Raw genomic sequence first — 22,694 nt, forward strand, 5'->3', positions numbered from 1 at the left:
GGACATACAAAATCCACTGAATAAAAACCCTTACATTAAAAAAAGATTAAAGATTAATTAATAATTAACTTAATGTTTAATACATTATACACAAAATTGTATTTTAATCAAAAATTATATTACTTGATAAAAAAAAAACACTCAAAGAACCTTAGCAACAACATAGCAATGCTCTGTAAATCATAGCGAACACCACTCACATTTTTCCCCCAGAACATATACAAAAATATATAATTAATACTAATGAATAATACATTTATCAATTTATTGAACATTTTTTACATCTTTGGTACCACTGTTTAATAACAATAGATATAAAAGCATAAAAGCAATAAATACTGGCTTCTTCTGCTTCCACTAGAATAGTCACATTTGAAACTTCCTGAACAAATCCACTCAATGCACTTAACCACTATTACTGTAACCAGGCTAAACCAGCACCCACAATCCCCCGCTCCTCTCACCTCACTAACTGCAGCTGGGACAAACCCCTGCCCCTCACTCGGAGCCTAGAGCCTTTGGCTCTCAACCCCACACCTACTACAGCGCAGCACAAACAAAGCCCCAGTCCCAGATTCCCACTGCGGGAACACGGCTGCAGGCCATGCTTTCTCTCTGTCTCCTTAATGAGGCCCCATTTGCACCTCCTGTTCCCAATCCCAAGCCATCAGGACCACCACTACAGATAAAATGCTGATGGAAATAAATGCAGGAGCACCATAATGCTATGGAAGCGTGTCCTTGACTAAAGCTAGTGGACGAATGTAATCCCGGGAGAAGATGGGAATCAAAATAATTAGAAGATCTACATTACAAACAGCATTGGGCTTTTGGAAGCCAACAAATAAACAGGCATTATATGAAACAGCCTTCACAAAGTATAATAAACATACATAATTTGACGTACACTACTTATCAAAATGTCAAAATAATTGAAATTATTATTATTATTTTTTTATATAATGTTTTTGAATATGCTAATATGCTGTTTGGACATTTCTCTATCAATGTTGAAAAAAAAAATTTTTTTCTGCTAAATACAGTATGTTTTGGAAACTGATAAATTATCATTTAAAATGTGTATTTTTATTCAGAAAGGATTGATTAAGTTGTATTAATTAAATAATAAATAATAAAAATAATAATAAAATAACAACAACAACAATAATAATAATGACAATAATAATAATTATTATTATTACAAAATATGTGAAGACAGTAAGAATCATTATTATTATTATTATTATTATTATTATTACTAAATAATACTAATTAACAACCAAAGAATCATGTGTATATATATATATAATAAGTATTTTAAATTGTAAAAATATTTCAAACTATTATTTTTCTCTATTTTTGATCAAATAAATGCAGCTTTGAGCATGAGCATAAGATACTTATTCCAAACGTACCTGTAGTGTATTTCTGAGCAAAGAAGAATGTTTAGCAAGAAATAATATAGAGTGAAGCATAAAAAATAAGTTAATGATAATAAATTAATATTAAAGCTTACTACAATAAATTAATATTGCAGTACGCTTTATGCTTTAATATAGGTAACCGTAAGAAAAACAAAATCAACAAATTATGTAAATATAATAAGTCATGTGGAAAGTGAGATTCTGAATGATGTAAGGTGTTATGTCATCCACATCAGCATCCGCAGCACTTTATGCAAGCGATTACTTCCTGTGCTCCGTCTCTACAAATAACCTGCTGTTTACCCAGCAGCCACACCAGCAGCAGCACACAATAAGAGATGAATTGGACTTGATTAGTCACTTACTTGAGAGGAGCGCTCCTGGGCTTGGGCTTCTCAGAGGCCTGTGAATAAGACAACAGCCCATCAGATTAAAGGTTGATAGCATGCAGAGAAAGAAAGAGAGAGCAGAAAACATCCAAACACAGCAAAATAGACAGATCACAATGTCTGAGTGTTTGCTGGTTTCCCCTTATGGACTCACTTGCTCTATGTCTATGTGAAAGTACTTAGAGAGAACAGTTAAGCATGACCAGAAACAGTAGATCAGTGTTGCTTGAGGAAATTTATATTGATTTTCTAGGATGGAGATTCTATTCAGGGAGAGCATTTGTAAATTCCTGTGATTTCTTGAGTTCACAGCAGTGTTCGGTAATTCATGTTGCTCATAAGATTCTATAGTGTTTCCTAGGGCTTTCTAAGCAGTAGTAAAACAAATACAGTCAATTAACTAGTATTACCCCTGGCAACCCATATAGGATATATAGAGCACATATAGATGGATCTAATAAAAACATGAAAATAAACATAAAAAAGGATGTTTAGTACCAATTAGGATTGTAATGGATGTAAAAATGTTTCTGTTTGAATTTTTTTCACTATTCAACTTGGTAATTTCCATGTAATTCCAATCATTGTAAAAAGCAAAGCCAATCAAAACAACCAAACCAAACAAAGACAAGACAAAACAAAACAAGACAAGACAAGACAAGACAAGACGAGACAAGACAAAACAAGACGAGACGAGACGAGACGAGACGAGACAAAACAAGACAAGACAAGACGAGAAAAAACAAGACAAGACAAGATGAGACAAAACAAAACAAGACAAGACGAGACAAGACAAAACAAAACAAAACAAGACAAGACAAGACGAGACAAAACAAAACAAGACAAGACAAGACAAATCCAAACAAAACAAGACAAGACAAGACAAATCCAAACAAAACAAAACAAAACAAAACAAAACAAAACAAAACAAAACAAAACAAAACAAAACAAAACAAACGAGACGAGACGAGACGAGACGAGACAAAACAAAACAAAACAAAACAAAACGAGACGAGACGAGACGAGACGAGACGAGACGAGACGAGACAAGACGAGACAAATCCAAACAAGACAAGACAAATCCAAACAAAACAAAACAAGACAAGACAAGACGAGACAAAACAAAACAAGACAAGACAAGACAAGACAAGACAAGACAAGACAAATCAAGACAAGACAAGACAAGACAAATCCAAACAAAACAAAACAAAACAAGACAAGACAAATCCAAACAAAACAAAATAAGACAAGACAAGACGAGACAAAACAAAACAAAACAAGACAAGACAAGACAAGACGAGACAAAACAAAACAAGACAAGACAAGACAAGACAAGACAAGACAAGACAAATCAAGACAAGACAAGACAAGACAAATCCAAACAAAACAAAACAAAACAAGACAAGACAAATCCAAACAAAACAAAACAAAACAAGACAAGACAAATCCAAACAAAACAAAACAAAACAAAACAAAACAAAACAAGACAAGACAAGACAAGACAAATCCAAACAAGACAAGACAGGCTTCAATGTATTTATGCAAAATGTTATTTATTTATTTACTTACATAGTTAAATGACTTAGGCATTTGACAGGCTTTGTGAGATTCATTACATTGTATCAAGCAATTAATAAATACCTTAGTACAGTGATGATATCGTACCATAAGGACTGGTACTTTAAATAAACATTCATGTATTAAGACATTTACCTAGTGTATTTGAAGTAAAACAAAACAAAGCAAAAAAATACCCCAAATCATAGTATTTGTTAGTAAATTCTGTCATTTAAACTTGTTGAGCATGAAATATGTTGATGAATTAACGTTCAGCAGATTACTGGTAAAACAGTACAAACAGTAAACAAAATTTAAGCATTGACTATAAATTATAATTTCATTTGACTTGGAAAAATTATATTATGTAAGGCCTGTCAATGAAATCCTCTACTGACTATCACTAAGTGCCCTAGCCTAATATAAAACAATCTCTTCACTCAATGAGATTCCTTTCCTGAGCTAATCAGCTAATCTGTCTATGACAGCACGCTGTTTATTAGGTCTGAGCTGTATGTTTGTCACAGTGACTCCTTCGGCTGTAGTAATGTAGTAAAAGAGTGCTTTACTGGCCCATAAGCGCTACTTTCAGAATCAAATCTCTCAAGGTAAATAGGGATATATTGAGATATCCAGCACTACAGATGAACACAGTGCCGGGTTACCGCTACCTGGGCAGCTGCAGAAGCAGAGACGCAGGTTTTGGGTTTAATACTGCAGCCATTGATCTGTGTACAGTCCATTTATCATTCAGGGAGGGAGCCAGTGATCTTCACAGTGTATTAGATGAAACAACTCAGATCATCTGTCACAGGCCCTCTTATTGCTGTTTCCCTCTCAGTGGGGAATTTGGGCTCATTCCAGGCTGCTCGCAGATGGATGTTGCTAGGCAACATGGTTGGGGGCCGTTGCTGCTGGCGGTGGCGTGTGTAGGTAAACCAACACGTGGCCAGGGACATACAAATGCTAGCATACACACAAGAACACGTGCTAGTGAACTCTTATGAATGTCAGGTCGCCTCCATCATGAGTGTAAGGAGTTTTTGGGCACTTGCTTTAAGGCTATGTATGTGAGAGACAGGAGGAGGAGGAGGGTTTTATTAGGGGGGCGTGTGAGAGTGGGCATCACTATTGTGATTCGGATTAAATTAGCTTTTCCAAAAAGCCAGTGTGACGGAATGGTTTAGCACAGCGCCTGTTAACATCAACACAGGGCCAAAGCCATTTCAAACATGATCAACGTGTGCTATGTCAGACCTTAAATATTCAATTCACAACAGAAACGAGGATAAAAACCTTTTTACGGCAAAACAAAAACAGCAGTGTAGTCTGAACTCGTCTGAATTCGTCAACTGTTCAGTTGTAAGTTATGCAGAAATCTGTTACAAATCTCAACATAAAACCATGTAAATGTCCACCTGAAAATGTATATTCTGTCTAGGGCTGGGCAATATGTCAAAAATATCTTATCGATAATCACCTTTAAAAATATCGCGATATCCGATAATATCGTCTACCTAAGTCCCACCTCCACCACGCCCCGCCCCCCCCGAGACAACATTGCCGACACGCACCATAAACACACACCATGGTCAATTTGGTCTTAATCATTGCCACAAAGTTTGGTTTTACTTTTCTTAGTTTGTGCTTAAACTAACAGAAAACATTAGCTTTGCTGTTATGTTGGTGTTGCTAATAATTTCCACTCTGTTCTTATAAAAAGAATTCTGTTCTTTGTGTTTGAAATGAATTTCGTTTTGTGAGGAGAACTGTTGAGGAAAAATAAGAGAACCCAATTTGAAGTTCATCATGGTGAAGTTGGACATTCTGGCGGTGATTGTAAGAATGATAAATGCATGTTGATGTCATATAATAATGTCTTGAATAAAATATGCAATGTTTCTCTTTCTTTTTGGCATTATCGCCTGTGTAGATACATTTCATGATGGTAAGTTTAATTTCCTTAATTATAACAATTGCAGCGTTGTTTTTTAAACTTGTAGTCAAGCTATAACGTATTTGATATTTATCATGAATGACTAAAATCATGCAGGGATTAAAAATGAATTCTGAGCAAAAACGTTAAGGTTTTTTTTCCCCCTTTCTGGTAGCCTACTAGTTCGGAGGTCTCTTTTGACCCGTTTTTAACGAAATAAAAATTACTGCTTTATTTAATTAGAAGCAGGGTAATTTAAATGTAATTTTTAGATTGTAATTTTTAACATTTTTATTTTATTAATCAAAATACAACGCTCACAATATAATATTCAGTGTTGGGCTGCCGAAACTCCGAACGCATGCATGTTGAGGGGCGAGCTGAGAAGCCTACTAATATCTTCATCCGTTTGCAACAAAACTTTATAGTTTTGTTGCAAATGAATTAGGAATTTATAGTGCTATATCTTAGCTTAATTTAAGACATAACTGATTGTATTTATGGGATATTTTGATTTAATTCTGTGTGTATTTGTCCATTTGAATGTGTAAGAACACGAGAAAGAGAGCTCAGTCCAGTGTTCGCGTATATAAGAGGCGGCTTTTGTGCGTGCGCTTTGTGTGTGTGTGCACGAAAACAGCGTGCGAGTGCAGAAGTGAGTTCTATTTCGTCTTCTTGCAGTTGAATCTTTTTAAATCACAATAAATGCGCATACAGAAATCGAGACGCAGAATCGAAATGTAATTTTATAAAAAGTAGGCTAATTTGACTCCTGACCTTCCGCATCTGATCTGATTTCTGAAATTGGAATAGCTTTTCGATTCCCAAGCCTCCTACTAAATTATTTAATTCTTGCATGCAAAAAAACCTGTATAGTGGGGCTATGTAAAATACTTTTTCCAACTTACTAGGTTTCTCATTTGTCATTTTTTCCCCAATAATGTCGATAATCGTCTGTTACCTGACTGTTGACATTGACATCGCGATACTTACGATACATCGTCGATATACGATAATATCGTCATATCGCCCAGCCCTAATTCTGTCATCATTTACTCATTGGTAACCAAAACGATTTTGGGTTCCATTGACTTACATCATTTAAAAAAAATTTTTTTTAATTGCATTATGGTGAGTAAATGATGACAAAATGTTCATTTTTGGGTGAACTAACCCTTTAAGTAGTTTATTTGATGAGCTACTCGCAGACCTTTATTAGCATTTTTATTTCAATTTAGGTGAAAAACAGGTCAGTTTTATGGTCAAATGTTATTTTATTTTCATTAAAATTTTTTGTTATATTTATAACCTATGTGGAAGTAGTATTTTGTGCTGTGGTATTTATTTTGTATTATGGGTTTAGAATCATCCCTGCAGGGCTTGGTTCAGACAAGACAAATCCAAACAAAACAAAACAAAACAAGACAAGACAAATCCAAACAAAACAAAACAAAACAAAACAAAACAAAACAAAACAAAACAAAACAAAACAAAACAAAACAAGACAAGACAAGACAAGACAAATCCAAACAAGACAAGACAGGCTTCAATGTATTTATGCAAAATGTTATTTATTTATTTACTTACATAGTTAAATGACTTAGGCATTTGACAGGCTTTGTGAGATTCATTACATTGTATCAAGCAATTAATAAATACCTTAGTACAGTGATGATATCGTACCATAAGGACTGGTACTTTAAATAAACATTCATGTATTGAGACATTTACCTAGTGTATTTGAAGTAAAACAAAACAAAGCAAAAAAATACCCCAAATCATAGTATTTGTTAGTAAATTCTGTCATTTAAACTTGTTGAGCATGAAATATGTTGATGAATTAACGTTCAGCAGATTACTGGTAAAACAGTACAAACAGTAAACAAAATTTAAGCATTGACTATAAATTATAATTTCATTTGACTTGGAAAAATTATATTATGTAAGGCCTGTCAATGAAATCCTCTACTGACTATCACTAAGTGCCCTAGCCTAATATAAAACAATCTCTTCACTCAATGAGATTCCTTTCCTGAGCTAATCTGCACGTTCCTCTATGACAGCACGCTGTTTATTAGGTCTGAGCTGTATGTTTGTCACAGTGACTCCTTCGGCTGTAGTAAATGCATCACAGAGTGCTTTACTGGCCCATAAGCGCTACTTTCAGAATCAAATCTCTCAAGGTAAATAGGGATATATTGAGATATCCAGCACTACAGATGAACACAGTGCCGGGTTACCGCTACCTGGGCAGCTGCAGAAGCAGAGACGCAGGTTTTGGGTTTAATACTGCAGCCATTGATCTGTGTACAGTCCATTTATCATTCAGGGAGGGAGCCAGTGATCTTCACAGTGTATTAGATGAAACAACTCAGATCATCTGTCACAGGCCCTCTTATTGCTGTTTCCCTCTCAGTGGGGAATTTGGGCTCATTCCAGGCTGCTCGCAGATGGATGTTGCTAGGCAACATGGTTGGGGGCCGTTGCTGCTGGCGGTGGCGTGTGTAGGTAAACCAACACGTGGCCAGGGACATACAAATGCTAGCATACACACAAGAACACGTGCTAGTGAACTCTTATGAATGTCAGGTCGCCTCCATCATGAGTGTAAGGAGTTTTTGGGCACTTGCTTTAAGGCTATGTATGTGAGAGACAGGAGGAGGAGGAGGGTTTTATTAGGGGGGCGTGTGAGAGTGGGCATCACTATTGTGATTCGGATTAAATTAGCTTTTCCAAAAAGCCAGTGTGACGGAATGGTTTAGCACAGCGCCTGTTAAAATCAACACAGGGCCAAAGCCATTTCAAACATGATCAACGTGTGCTATGTCAGACCTTAAATATTCAATTCACAACAGAAACGAGGATAAAAACCTTTTTACGGCAAAACAAAAACAGCAGTGTAGTCTGAATTCGTCTGAATTCGTCAACTGTTCAGTTGTAAGTTATGCAGAAATCTGTTACAAATCTCAACATAAAACCATGTAAATGTTCCAAACAAGACAAGACAGGCTTCAATATATTTATGCAAAATGTTATTTATTTATTTACTTACATAGTTAAATGACTTAGGCATTTGACAGGCTTTGTGAGATTCATTACATTGTATCAAGCAATTAATAAATACCTTAGTACAGTGATGATATCGTACCATAAGGACTGGTACTTTAAATAAACATTCATGTATTAAGACATTTACCTAGTGTATTTGAAGTAAAACAAAACAAAGCAAAAAAATACCCCAAATCATAGTATTTGTTAGTAAATTCTGTCATTTAAACTTGTTGAGCATGAAATATGTTGATGAATTAACGTTCAGCAGATTACTGGTAAAACAGTGCAAACAGTAAACAAAATTTAAGCATTGACTATAAATTATAATTTCATTTGACTTGGAAAAATTATATTATGTAAGGCCTGTCAATGAAATCCTCTACTGACTATCACTAAGTGCCCTAGCCTAATATAAAACAATCTCTTCACTCAATGAGATTCCTTTCCTGAGCTAATCTGCACGTTCCTCTATGACAGCACGCTGTTTATTAGGTCTGAGCTGTATGTTTGTCACAGTGACTCCTTCGGCTGTAGTAAATGCATCACAGAGTGCTTTACTGGCCCATAAGCGCTACTTTCAGAATCAAATCTCTCAAGGTAAATAGGGATATATTGAGATATCCAGCACTACAGATGAACACAGTGCCGGGTTACCGCTACCTGGGCAGCTGCAGAAGCAGAGACGCAGGTTTTGGGTTTAATACTGCAGCCATTGATCTGTGTACAGTCCATTTATCATTCAGGGAGGGAGCCAGTGATCTTCACAGTGTATTAGATGAAACAACTCAGATCATCTGTCACAGGCCCTCTTATTGCTGTTTCCCTCTCAGTGGGGAATTTGGGCTCATTCCAGGCTGCTCGCAGATGGATGTTGCTAGGCAACATGGTTGGGGGCCGTTGCTGCTGGCGGTGGCGTGTGTAGGTAAACCAACACGTGGCCAGGGACATACAAATGCTAGCATACACACAAGAACACGTGCTAGTGAACTCTTATGAATGTCAGGTCGCCTCCATCATGAGTGTAAGGAGTTTTGGGGCACTTGCTTTAAGGCTATGTATGTGAGAGACAGGAGGAGGAGGAGGGTTTTATTAGGGGGGCGTGTGAGAGTGGGCATCACTATTGTGATTCGGATTACATTAGCTTTTCCAAAAAGCCAGTGTGACGGAATGGTTTAGCACAGCGCCTGTTAACATCAACACAGGGCCAAAGCCATTTCAAACATGATCAACGTGTGCTATGTCAGACCTTAAATATTCAATTCACAACAGAAACGAGGATAAAAACCTTTTTACGGCAAAACAAAAACAGCAGTGTAGTCTGAACTCGTCTGAATTCGTCAACTGTTCAGTTGTAAGTTATGCAGAAATCTGTTACAAATCTCAACATAAAACCATGTAAATGTCCACCTGAAAATGTATATTCTGTCTAGGGCTGGGCAATATGTCAAAAATATCTTATCGATAATCACCTTTAAAAATATCGCGATATCCGATAATATCGTCTACCTAAGTCCCACCTCCACCACGCCCCGCCCCCCCCGAGACAACATTGCCGACACGCACCATAAACACACACCATGGTCAATTTGGTCTTAATCATTGCCACAAAGTTTGGTTTTACTTTTCTTAGTTTGTGCTTAAACTAACAGAAAACATTAGCTTTGCTGTTATGTTGGTGTTGCTAATAATTTCCACTCTGTTCTTATAAAAAGAATTCTGTTCTTTGTGTTTGAAATGAATTTCGTTTTGTGAGGAGAACTGTTGAGGAAAAATAAGAGAACCCAATTTGAAGTTCATCATGGTGAAGTTGGACATTCTGGCGGTGATTGTAAGAATGATAAATGCATGTTGATGTCATATAATAATGTCTTGAATAAAATATGCAATGTTTCTCTTTCTTTTTGGCATTATCGCCTGTGTAGATACATTTCATGATGGTAAGTTTAATTTCCTTAATTATAACAATTGCAGCGTTGTTTTTTAAACTTGTAGTCAAGCTATAACGTATTTGATATTTATCATGAATGACTAAAATCATGCAGGGATTAAAAATGAATTCTGAGCAAAAACGTTAAGTTTTTTTTTTTCCCCTTTCTGGTAGCCTACTAGTTCGGAGGTCTCTTTTGGCCCGTTTTTAACGAAATAAAAATTACTGCTTTATTTAATTAGAAGCAGGGTAATTTAAATGTAATTTTTAGATTGTAATTTTTAACATTTTTATTTTATTAATCAAAATACAACGCTCACAATATAATATTCAGTGTTGGGCTGCCGAAACTCCGAACGCATGCATGTTGAGGGGCGAGCTGAGAAGCCTACTAATATCTTCATCCGTTTGCAACAAAACTTTATAGTTTTGTTGCAAATGAATTAGGAATTTATAGTGCTATATCTTAGCTTAATTTAAGACATAACTGATTGTATTTATGGGATATTTTGATTTAATTCTGTGTGTATTTGTCCATTTGAATGTGTAAGAACACGAGAAAGAGAGCTCAGTCCAGTGTTCGCGTATATAAGAGGCGGCTTTTGTGCGTGCGCTTTGTGTGTGTGTGCACGAAAACACGAAAACAGCGCAGAAGTGAGTTCTATTTCGTCTTCTTGCAGTTGAATCTTTTTAAATCACAATAAATGCGCATACAGAAATACAGAAACAGAATCGAAATGTAATTTTATAAAAAGTAGGCTAATTTGACTCCTGACCTTCCGCATCTGATCTGATTTCTGAAATTGGAATAGCTTTTCGATTCCCAAGCCTCCTACTAAATTATTTAATTCTTGCATGCAAAAAAACCTGTATAGTGGGGCTATGTAAAATACTTTTTCCAACTTACTAGGTTTCTCATTTGTCATTTTTTCCCCAATAATGTCGATAATCGTCTGTTACCTGACTGTTGACATTGACATCGCGATACTTACGATACATCGTCGATATACGATAATATCGTCATATCGCCCAGCCCTAATTCTGTCATCATTTACTCATTGGTAACCAAAACGATTTTGGGTTCCATTGACTTACATCATTTAAAAAAAATTTTTTTTAATTGCATTATGCAAAACTTTATAGTTTTGTTGCAAATGAATTAGGAATTTATAGTGCTATATCTTAGCTTAATTTAAGACATAACTGATTGTATTTATGGGATATTTTGATTTAATTCTGTGTGTATTTGTCCATTTGAATGTGTAAGAACACGAGAAAGAGAGCTCAGTCCAGTGTTCGCGTATATAAGAGGCGGCTTTTGTGCGTGCGCTTTGTGTGTGTGTGCACGAAAACAGCGTGCGAGTGCAGAAGTGAGTTCTATTTCGTCTTCTTGCAGTTGAATCTTTTTAAATCACAATAAATGCGCATACAGAAATCGAGACGCAGAATCGAAATGTAATTTTATAAAAAGTAGGCTAATTTGACTCCTGACCTTCCGCATCTGATCTGATTTCTGAAATTGGAATAGCTTTTCGATTCCCAAGCCTCCTACTAAATTATTTAATTCTTGCATGCAAAAAAACCTGTATAGTGGGGCTATGTAAAATACTTTTTCCAACTTACTAGGTTTCTCATTTGTCATTTTTTCCCCAATAATGTCGATAATCGTCTGTTACCTGACTGTTGACATTGACATCGCGATACTTACGATACATCGTCGATATACGATAATATCGTCATATCGCCCAGCCCTAATTCTGTCATCATTTACTCATTGGTAACCAAAACGATTTTGGGTTCCATTGACTTACATCATTTAAAAAAAATTTTTTTTAATTGCATTATGGTGAGTAAATGATGACAAAATGTTCATTTTTGGGTGAACTAACCCTTTAAGTAGTTTATTTGATGAGCTACTCGCAGACCTTTATTAGCATTTTTATTTCAATTTAGGTGAAAAACAGGTCAGTTTTATGGTCAAATGTTATTTTATTTTCATTAAAATTTTTTGTTATATTTATAACCTATGTGGAAGTAGTATTTTGTGCTGTGGTATTTATTTTGTATTATGGGTTTAGAATCATCCCTGCAGGGCTTGGTTCATTTGTGAGATAATCCTTTTTATTTATTTTTTTAATCCAGGATTTTACACATTTAATGAAAAGTTGCTTTGCTTGTTGGACCCAAACAGCTCAAACCCCATTATCTAGTGATCCATAACAAATTATGTCTTTTTGTACATCCATTTACTACAATCCTTTTAAATTTGAAGGTTGAGAAAAGACATTAGATAATTAAAAAGTAAACTGAGACATAATTAACAGTCTTTACTGTATTATATTCAAGTATTCAAGGACATAGTATGAGCATGTACTATTATTGAGTTGTTCAAATGCTGTGACTTTAATCAACTTCTAATAGATGATCTTTGACATTTAAAAAAAAAAAATTGTTTTTGTCATTTTTCAAAATATCCAGTCATTTTCTTTATTCTTTCAAAAATGAACAAGGCAACAGGACATCTCCATATTAAGAGAATATTGTGAGTTCAATTCAACTTAATACATTGCCTTTGACACGCACAGTTACCACAGAAAATAATGCTGACTTGTGTCTCATTTTGTAGAAAAAAGTCTATAGACAACTGCTGTATATTTGCCCCATATGCATATGCCGACGAACCCGTTGAGCTTAATTTGCTATTTAATCTGAAATATGCCTTTTAATTTGTGTAGCTAATATGGTAAAATGGCCTACAACCTCTGGTCTGTTGTAGGGCAAAGTGCTCCTCAAGCTGAAAGTGTTGCCAATTAATTGAGTAATTATTCTTGGTGAAATTTCAAGAATAATGTTCTCGTCTCCTTTTACATAAGGTATTTTATTTAATTTAAATTTGTATTTTATGTATTTGGCCTTTAATGGCAATAAATAGGGACAAATTAAGACAAAGTGGGTTTATGTGGCCACTTTGAGAAAGAGGCAAAAATATATATGCCGCTACAACTCAGCTCTAGCTCTCTCTCTCTCTCTCTCTCTCTCTCTCTCACAAACGCACACACGCACACACACACACGCATGCACACACACACACACACACACACAGACATGTGTGTTTGTGTTGGACATACACTTTAAACAAACTTCATGTCTATATGTACGTACAGTGTAAATCACAATATAATTTTGTGATATATATATTTTAAATTATTTATAAGACTTTAGACCCTAGCACGTGAGCACACAATGTCTTCAACTCAAATTAAATATATATATATATATATATATATATATATATATATATATATATATACACAACACGGAAGCTCATTATATTGATAATCCAGCGTTTGCTCAGGGTGAGACTGTGAATCAAGCTCAAACTATATTTTGTCCTGAAATTCAACTATATTTTTGATAGTTCAGACTGTCCAAAGCTTGATCTGTCTGCATAATTTACCTGTTCATTGTCCTCTTCATCACTGCTGATTTTCAGGTCATCCTCAAGCATTCTGCAAAAATAAACACAACCAAGTTTTAATGACACATCAATCAAGTACTGTATATACATACATGCAGACAGACAGACAGATAGATAGATAGAAGCAGTGACATCATCCAGAGAGGATGCTGACCCACATGTCTGTATCAACACTCTTTCAAGGCCTGATTGCCAGCAGAACACTCCACAGCCATGAAATAAAGACAAACAGACGAATGTCCCCCTAAAACTCAAACAATAAAAGCCCTTTAAGAACAAAATGTGTTTATGCTTTAGTTTTCTATGACCTAAGCTGTCGTGCAGGACTGTAGATTGAGAAGGACTTTGAACAAAACTACCAGTCATTACCCTGGTAATATCTAACAGATGCTGAGAAAGACCTACGTAGGAAACCAGGTGCTGAAAGCACAGTTTCTGCTAACAGATGATTTGCAGGTAGAGTTCATGTACGTCTCTAGATCATACATTATCAAGAACATTATCTAGTTTGTAGATATAAAGCACAGTGAAACGCTTAGTACAACAAAGAATAAACATGAACAAAAACATACAGAGAAGCATGACAAATAAAGGGAATAAGAGTTCTTCCCATGAACCAGCCTGATTGATTGTGGAAAGAAGGAAACTTAATTCACACTTCACAAACTTTCCAATAATCTTCAATAATGATTTGGGCAATTGTGTATAAAGGGATACTTCACCCAAAAATTTAATTTCGGTCACACTTTAGTTTGGGGACCAATTCTCACTATTAACAAACTGTTAACTACAATTTTTGCCTCAAAACTCCTAATTTGCTGCTTATTAATAGTTAGTATAAACATTTTTATGTTTAGGTATGGTGTAGAATTAAAGGATCTAAAATACGGTCATGCGGAATAAGGCATTAATATGTGCTTTATAAGTAGTAATAAACAGCCAATATGCTAGTAATATGCATGCTAATATTATGTGTGTGTATATTATATATACACACACATAATATACACACACACACACAAACTTTCCATTAAGCTTCAATGATGTTTTGATCTGTCAAGTTATCTTTCATCACTACTGTATAAATCTAGGCAAAACGATAATCAGATAAGCTGACTCACATGGGATGTCCGTGCTCTAACATGTTGTTCTCAGACATTGTGTGTTGACGCACCATCCTAATGTACAGTAAATCTGTCCAGATGTAGGAGGTAGTTTAAAAGCAAAACTATTCTATTGCCATGCCATTACTTTTCCCATCCACAGGTCCAGGGTTTATTCATAAATATGGAAGGTAATTTATTGGTGGAAAAGGACTTAGGGCACAAGATAAACAGATATAATGGCTAAAGCCTCAAATAGCTTTGACAGCAGCATGAAAAAAACCCTCCAAAACTCTTCCACTGCACATGATGCCTGTTGCTAAACATGTTTCACTGTACAATAACAGCCCCATGGAGTAGATGGAAGGTGTTGTTCAGGATGTCGAAGCTCTTGAAACAGCCTTCATGATCAGGTCATTGATTCTTTTGGCTTTGCCTGCATTGATTTTGCTGCCTCAGTACATACTGTATAAAAGCACAGAAGTAGGTGGCTCTAGTTATAATATTCACAACAAAGTGATCTCACTCAAATACCTTTAATTGCTTAAAACACAGCAGAAAGCTTGGGAATTAGTCTAAATGAACAGCTGGTTGTTAAAGTGAAACCAAGCCTAAGAAAAACAAGTATCCAGAGACAACCTCTAAACTTTATAACTGTTAGCACATGAAAAGAGAAAAAGGAAAAAAAAAAAGCTGGTGTGCTTTTTCTCAGTGTCACCACTCATTACTGTACAGCTTCAATGGGTTTGAAGGACCCAAAATGCTATGAACCAAATTTGTTCCAGAATTCTGGTGTACATTTCAGCCAAGTACTTAATTCTCCATTTTTCTGTTGTTTCCCCCCCACATAAACAATCTGTTCACATATTCATATTTCCACAGTTTGTTACTAAGAAACCATTGGAGCTAAAAGTCATCAAAAAAGTGAATATACTCTGAGTTTAGGATAGAATTTAAAACCAACTCAAAACACAATTAAGCAACATATCAGACTCACAGTGAGATTAAAAACAATGTGTTAAGCTGACAAATGATAAATGGTTATATAAAAGATAGTGCCCCATTTAAAAGAAGACAACTAAATTAAAAAAAGGACTGGAAACAGGTGATTAAAACTGAAGGTGTAATTTCAGACCACGGTCAGATTGGTCTGTCTTTGTCACCGTTCTCGGCTTCAATAATATTCAGGCAGAGTGGACAGATCTTTTGGAGGGCAGAGCAGACACTCTGTAGAGAGCGGGTCATGTAGTTTGAAGTAGCAGACTTGTGCCACATCACTGCTGGGCTCTGAACTCTGGGGTCTCATAGGTCGGCTCTGGGCTGTATGGCAGCTATGCTCCTAATTGTGAGAGTGGAACACTCGCTGGTCATTACTAAAATTTGCCGTGTTGCGCAGAGGGATCCTGCAAATTGTGAGGCGCCTGCTACTTGTCTCCATAGCTGCCTGCCAGCTACCTGATAGGCAAATGGGAGGGAGATTCCAGGGAGATTCACGTACCTTGACAGAAATGCCAATTATGATCACAAAAGCCTTATAGCGATTTTCAGTTCAATTCCAACTTTGTGTAAAGCACATTTAACAATAATTTCAAAAACTTAAAGGTGGGGTAAGTGATTTCTGGTAGCCAATGTTGATATTTCAAATCACCAAAACAAACACGCCCTTACCCCAAAAGGGTCTCACCCCTATTTTAATAGCTCCACTGCGCACATACGTACACAACCCAGGCAACGATTATGGTGGAATCTGCTGTGCCAGCTGGCCGAGGGTATGATGTCATCAATAAGTGAAAGCAATGTGTGTTACTATGGTAATACAGGTTAAATGTGTTTTGTGTTTTAACATGAATGGTTTAGCTCCGTGTGAAGCAAAGCAACCTCGGCGTCCGATCGCAAGCCTTCCCGCACCTTGAGTTCTCTCCAGCGCTGGAAAGCTGAACCGATATTTACACGGGTCCTACTTCTTGCCTTATCGTAAGCCTTCTTTTGTTCCGCAGACGTTTTCTTCTTTTGTTTTTTATCTGCCATCTCTATCTTTCTAGCATCGCTCAGCTCGGCTAATGTCTGTCCTGTGCACTGAACGCTCTCTCCTCCCCATCATGAGTAGACACGCCCCTTACTGCTGATTGGCTACAAGTTTGTTTTGGTACTCGGCCCGACTCAGTTTTCTAAAGCGTTTTAGAAAAAATACATACCCCGCCTTCAAGATCTAGATACCAGTGAACAACAACAAGGTGACAGTGGCAGTAAAGATCTCCCCGATAATAAAAAACCTCTTGTACCTTTACAGTAATTTCAGGCATCACTCAAGAAATTTCAAGGATGTATTGGGTTTTAAGTCCAGTAAATTATTATTATTTTTTTGGTCTACGTACCTCATTTGGACTTGTTTGAAGGTGAGGTGAGTTCCTGACTGTTCTTCAATTATTAAGTCCAGTAGATTAAAAGTATTTCTGAGAAAACTGCCCTTGGCCAAATACAACAGTCACAAACATGTTTGCTAGTATTTTTGCCTGACTCTTCTGCAATAACTCCAAGAGAATTAGGGATCTTGTGGGTAACTTTGTTTCTGTCTGGTTGCTTATAACTTCAGATATTGAGACCTGAAGACTTATAAAGTCTTTCACATCCATTGCCATCCAAATATAGAGAAGATTGAGGTGTTTGGGGTTATCATCTTGCTGAAAGGACATGGAATGACCAAGTTTTCACTACGTTGATCAGGGATGGTTAGTCCAAACCCTGGAGGGCCACTGTCCTGCAGAGTTTAGCTCCAATCTAAATTAAACACACCCAAACCTGGTAATCAAGATCTTCAGGATAACTAAAATCTTCCAGGCAAATCTGTTGGGAGCCAAATTCTGCAGGACACTGGGTCTCTCTAGGAGCAGGGCTGGACACCCCATATATTGATGGATCAGGATGCTTCTGAAATGGACAGTAATTGGCCATACTGGTTGTGAGCTGTTCAACTGTCCACACATCACAATTCTGCTTCATTCCAATATGGGTTGGACCAATATGGGTGAAATATAGATTGATCAGTCCACCAGACCAACTTTCACTCTTCAGACGTCTTTTGTGTTCAGTCATGTAAGTCTGTCTCTATGATGCATGCTAAACAACTTTGCACAGCCAGTTAAGGTCGAACATGAATTTGTTCTGATTTTTGGACTGCCTCAAACTATTAGATTATCTATTTGGTGTCACAGCAAAGACAAAGCCTTGCGGTTGTCTTGCAGTAGGTCAGGATTGGTCAAAATTATTCCTTGTTTTGTAAACATTGGCATACACTAGTTTTGCCCAGATTTGTTCCACAACAAGTCAAAACTAGTTGCTGAAAGTCATAACCTTTCTGCAGTTTTTTTGTCAGTCTGACCAGTTGACCAAATTCATAGCAAATCTTGCAGTGTATGATTGGCACAGACTCTGATATTTATACTTCAGACTATGATTTCACTCAGTAGGAGGATATCAAATCATGTGTAACATCTTCAGCCAATGCATGTGATATAACTAAAATGTGCAGGTGCACTCAAGAATATCTAGTTTACATTCTAGTGACACAAAGAAAACTCTAGAAGATCTTTCGATGTTTCCTTGCCAGGAAACCTTTGCAAATCCAGCAACAAGTTCTTCCTTAAAATCCATCCAAAACAGTTTCAGGCAGAAGAGTACCTACACCTTTGACTGGTGGGGTTATAACAAATCCATGCCCTGACCTTCCTCTTGACACCGTGACATCATTCATCAGGACAGCTTGTCACTTAAATACAGTGTACTGATCCAGTTCTCCTGGTCCAGACTTTGCCATTTCACTGAGTCACACACCTCTATAATAACCCCTCACTCCCCCCGATTCTCCACACCCTCCACCCTCCCCATAACTACTATTATTAGATGTGTTTCTGGTTATTTTTTTACAGCGACCACCGTAGGTGCCAAATTGTCATTTAAGAGTGTCCCTCTGGGTTCTCTTGTCTTGTTGTTGTTTGATGGTGACAGGCTCCTTTGTTAAGGAGAGCTTTCCCTTAGCCCACTTAGCTTAGCGCTTTGACAGCTCCACAATAGAAGCCTTTTCTCTGGCGAGCTGGCAGGCAACCCGATGTGGGGGAGGAGGGGAAGCACTCTCGAGAGGAATCGTGTGTGCGGGTAACGACAGGGTGGGCGACTGTCACCCTCGTACTCCGTGTCAACATTGGTGCACTTGAATTAATATTTCGAGGTGAACAGGGAGTGGGGTTTTGATCTAGCAGAGCTAAGAGCATATATGTATGAATATTGCTAACAGAGGGAAATAAATGGAAGTTTATGACAGGATTTTATATTGAGTTTGAGGGTAGTATAGCTCTTAATAGAACAATAAACAAAATCTCTCCCCTTACACGAACAATGACCCCTATCTGTTAGCTTTACAGCGGCACCTTGTTTAAAGAGAGAAACTGTTAATTCACTGAGGGTGAAGCACAAAAAGGGGGATTTCTTCTTGACATTCACACATGCTCCAGCAAACATGCTTTTCCTTACGAGGCCTGATAGAAAACGTTTCCATCACTTCCTGAGGGTCCCTGAGGAACCTGCTCCTGGTTAAGCTGTTTACTGTAGCCCCTTTGATAATGAATCCAGGCCTTATAAAAAAAAAAAATCCACACCGAGTCACCGTTTCAATCACAGGCAAGTACATGAAAATGCATTTGCACTTGCTCGGCAGTAAATAAACACATTGTGTTTTTTTCTGGGAACACGAGAGCATGCCAGCACTGCCCTGAGACTCAGCAGCGCTCCAGTTCTGTCAACACCACACATATCTCAAAAGCGACTCAAGAGAGTAGGTCCCAAACTCTGCTACTGCTACCCAACTGCCACATACATGTCAGGCTTCACTTACAAAAAGTACTATGGTAATACCATTACCATAATACCAATCCTCATCGTCCAACCCTGTAATCCTCCAAACAAAATGTCAACCCAACGTCAATAAACCATCAGAGAATGAGTCTGACTGGCTTAAAAAGTACAGGCCACGCCCCCAACTATTTTTGCCATTTACACAACTTTCTTTTGATTTCTCAAGACACCTATTTTAATGATATCTGTCAGGTAGTATGGGCATAAATAAATCAATAAATTCCATATTAAACTTTTTTTTTTCAACTTGCACCCAAGGTAAAAATATTGTATGAAAATAATAAAAATAATAATTACTAAACAGATGACTCAGAATTAATTACAGGCATTACTGCCATCTTGGCTGCTGAGATTAAACTGGAAATAAATAAATAACAGTTGGGGGTGGAAAAGCACTCATAGCAGTTCGAAGTGCAAAGGCAACACCCCTCTCTCCTCCCGTTGTCCACCCTAGGAAAACTTTGATTAAGGAGCCCCTGATGGACGAGTGCTCTGGAGGGCTGCTTCCACCTCCAGCCTGTCCCATTCATCCTCACACAACCTCCCCTGTTCTGTCTCACTCTGTCCAGCGGATTATTTACCTTGGCCCGGAGCCACTTCCTACTCAGATCAGAGTTGACCGGAGTGTCACATCAAGAGTCTATGTTAATGTTTGTGATGAAAAAGCACCTTCCCCCTACCTCACGTCTGGGTTCCCTCTCTTTTCTCCTCAAGAGCAGGGATTCTGTTGTCTGTGTTTATCTACACCGCTGAGGGAATGTCACTCTTTCAGAAGTGCTGTCTAAAAGGGATAAAAGAAACTCCTTGCATGCCGTGAATTCAAATGTATGCTTGGACATGAAGACATCAGGAGTACTTTATACGGAGGGGATGCTTACAATGCTTTGTTCAAGCCAGTTAACTATGTCACATCATCAATAATAATAGATATCTTTTCTTAAGTAACACTGTGTGGCAGAGGAACACTGCATTGCTCAAAAATAGTTCTTCCACAGTTCACTTAGATTGACTGTTTTAATTATTAATTCTCAATTAGCTCTGAAGGGCTTTTTATTTATGTTTTATTTAAATTTCGACTATATGTCAGATGTTTGTGAAATAAACAGACATAAATCTGAAAATCAAAAATCAATATCGGCAAATGAGATGTTGTAGATTTAGGTGTTGTTAATGTTTTTGAAAGAAGCCTCTTATACTCACCAAGGCTGGATTTATTTGATCAAAAATACAGTAAAACAGCAATAATGTGAAATATTATTACAATTTAAAAGAACTATTTTAATATATTTTAAAATGTAATTCATTCCTGTGATCAAAGCTGAATTTTCAGCATCATTAATCCAGTTTTAAGTATCGAAAGATCCTTTAGATATCATTCTAATATGCTGATTTGCTGTACAGAAAACATTTCTTATCATCAATGTTGAAAACTGTTGTGCCGCCTCATATTTTTATGGAAACCATGATACAGTTTTGTATCAGGATTTTTAGATAAATAGAAAGTTTAAAAGAACAGTGTTTATTAGAAATGATTGATTATTGCCTTTATTGCCAGTGTTGGTCAGTTTAATGCACATTTGCTCAATAAAAGTACAATTACTGACCACAGACATTTGAACCGTAGTGTATTATTAAGACCTTCCTTGTGATTTTCTCTCCTATGGTTGTGTCAAATGGTTTAAAATTAGTCCATCCTCTTCTTTGTTTGAGAATGTTTGTCACAATGCTGTTTGAACTCTTAATGCAGATCTGGATGTTGGCGAAGGCTGTCTGATGAACCTCTGACTTTGAGGCTGCAGCAGTTCAGAGCATCTTAGCATCATTGAAGAGCATCTGCACCCATTTCCATCACGAAGAGAGCACTTACCGCTCTCCTCTCCCCTTCCTTCTGATGACTAATTAAGTCTAATCAATTACAATTTGATGACTCCCTGAGTTGACTTCATGTGAGATGAATGCTGTATAATGTGCCTGTTTAATGAAGGAGTAATCAGACAGGCTTTTGTGTACTGTATGACAATCAGCTGAATGAAAACTCTCTCTAAATACATATATAAAATATCTCAATGCACAGTCTCTGGATCTGAAATGGCATTAAAGGCGCCATGAACTGAATTTTTATTATTTTGTACTGTTCTCTGGGGTCCACTTATAATGTTATCAACATTTTACATAAAAAAATATCACAATTTAGAAGTAATATGCTATTTTCTGTCCTGTTTTGACCCCCCCTCATCACAATGCTCTGTTTGAATAGGCATGGTGGATTGTAGATTGCTATGATTGGCAAACAGTTGTGTATGTTTGACAGTATACAGACGCTGCTGTGATTTAGGTTAAAAACGCATAAGTACTCAGTATATCAAACAATCTGCAATAACAAGCAAAACAATAGCGACCACATAATAAAAACAGTTACTCACACTTGTGTGGTGCGACATTACTGTCAGATTCAATATAGTCGGCACAACACAGTCTTTTAGTTTCAATCTTTCTAAAAATCCTGGTGGGCGGGGCTAAACAGGCAGTGATGTAGAATCAGGCGTTGATCTTCTTCTGCGGAGGCGGGATTTAGCCACACTATTATAAATATAACTATTATATTATATTATAAAGTGGCACATTCCACAAGCTGTCGTTTTGGCAGACTGGCTTCAATATAAGCTGTTTTTAGACTAATGAGAAAGTTTTGAGTTCTGAATCTTACAGGATGCTTTTATATAGTGCAACGACTTCTTATCAATGGCATTTTAATTTCATAGTTCATAAGCCTTTTAAAGAGATAGTTCACCCAACAATTAAATTATGTCATCATTTACTCACCCTTCACTTGTTCCAAATGGGTATGTGTTTCTGTTGAGCACAAAAGAAGATATTTTGAAGAATGTTGGTAACTGGTATGGAATGTGGAAAAGAGTTGC

At 36.9% G+C, this 22,694-nt stretch overlaps 1 protein-coding gene across 1 annotated transcript in view; it reads right to left on the reverse strand.

Moving 5' to 3' along the window:
• The window catches only part of LOC107557674 (AF4/FMR2 family member 2-like), a 233,432-nt gene that overhangs the window by 55,822 nt on the left and 154,916 nt on the right, over positions 1-22,694 (reverse strand). Inside the window, exons 6-8 of the mRNA XM_016241161.1 lie at positions 22,597-22,667; positions 13,742-13,793; positions 1,790-1,827 (exon numbers count right to left, since the gene is read on the reverse strand). Of these exons, the coding sequence (XP_016096647.1) occupies positions 1,790-1,827; positions 13,742-13,793; positions 22,597-22,667 (161 nt within the window). The remainder of the gene's footprint in view (positions 1-1,789; positions 1,828-13,741; positions 13,794-22,596; positions 22,668-22,694) is intronic.

Source organism: Sinocyclocheilus grahami, unplaced genomic scaffold (assembly GCF_001515645.1).
Source record: "Sinocyclocheilus grahami isolate Dianchi unplaced genomic scaffold, SAMN03320097.WGS_v1.1 scaffold614.1, whole genome shotgun sequence".
NCBI lineage: Eukaryota > Metazoa > Chordata > Actinopteri > Cypriniformes > Cyprinidae > Sinocyclocheilus > Sinocyclocheilus grahami.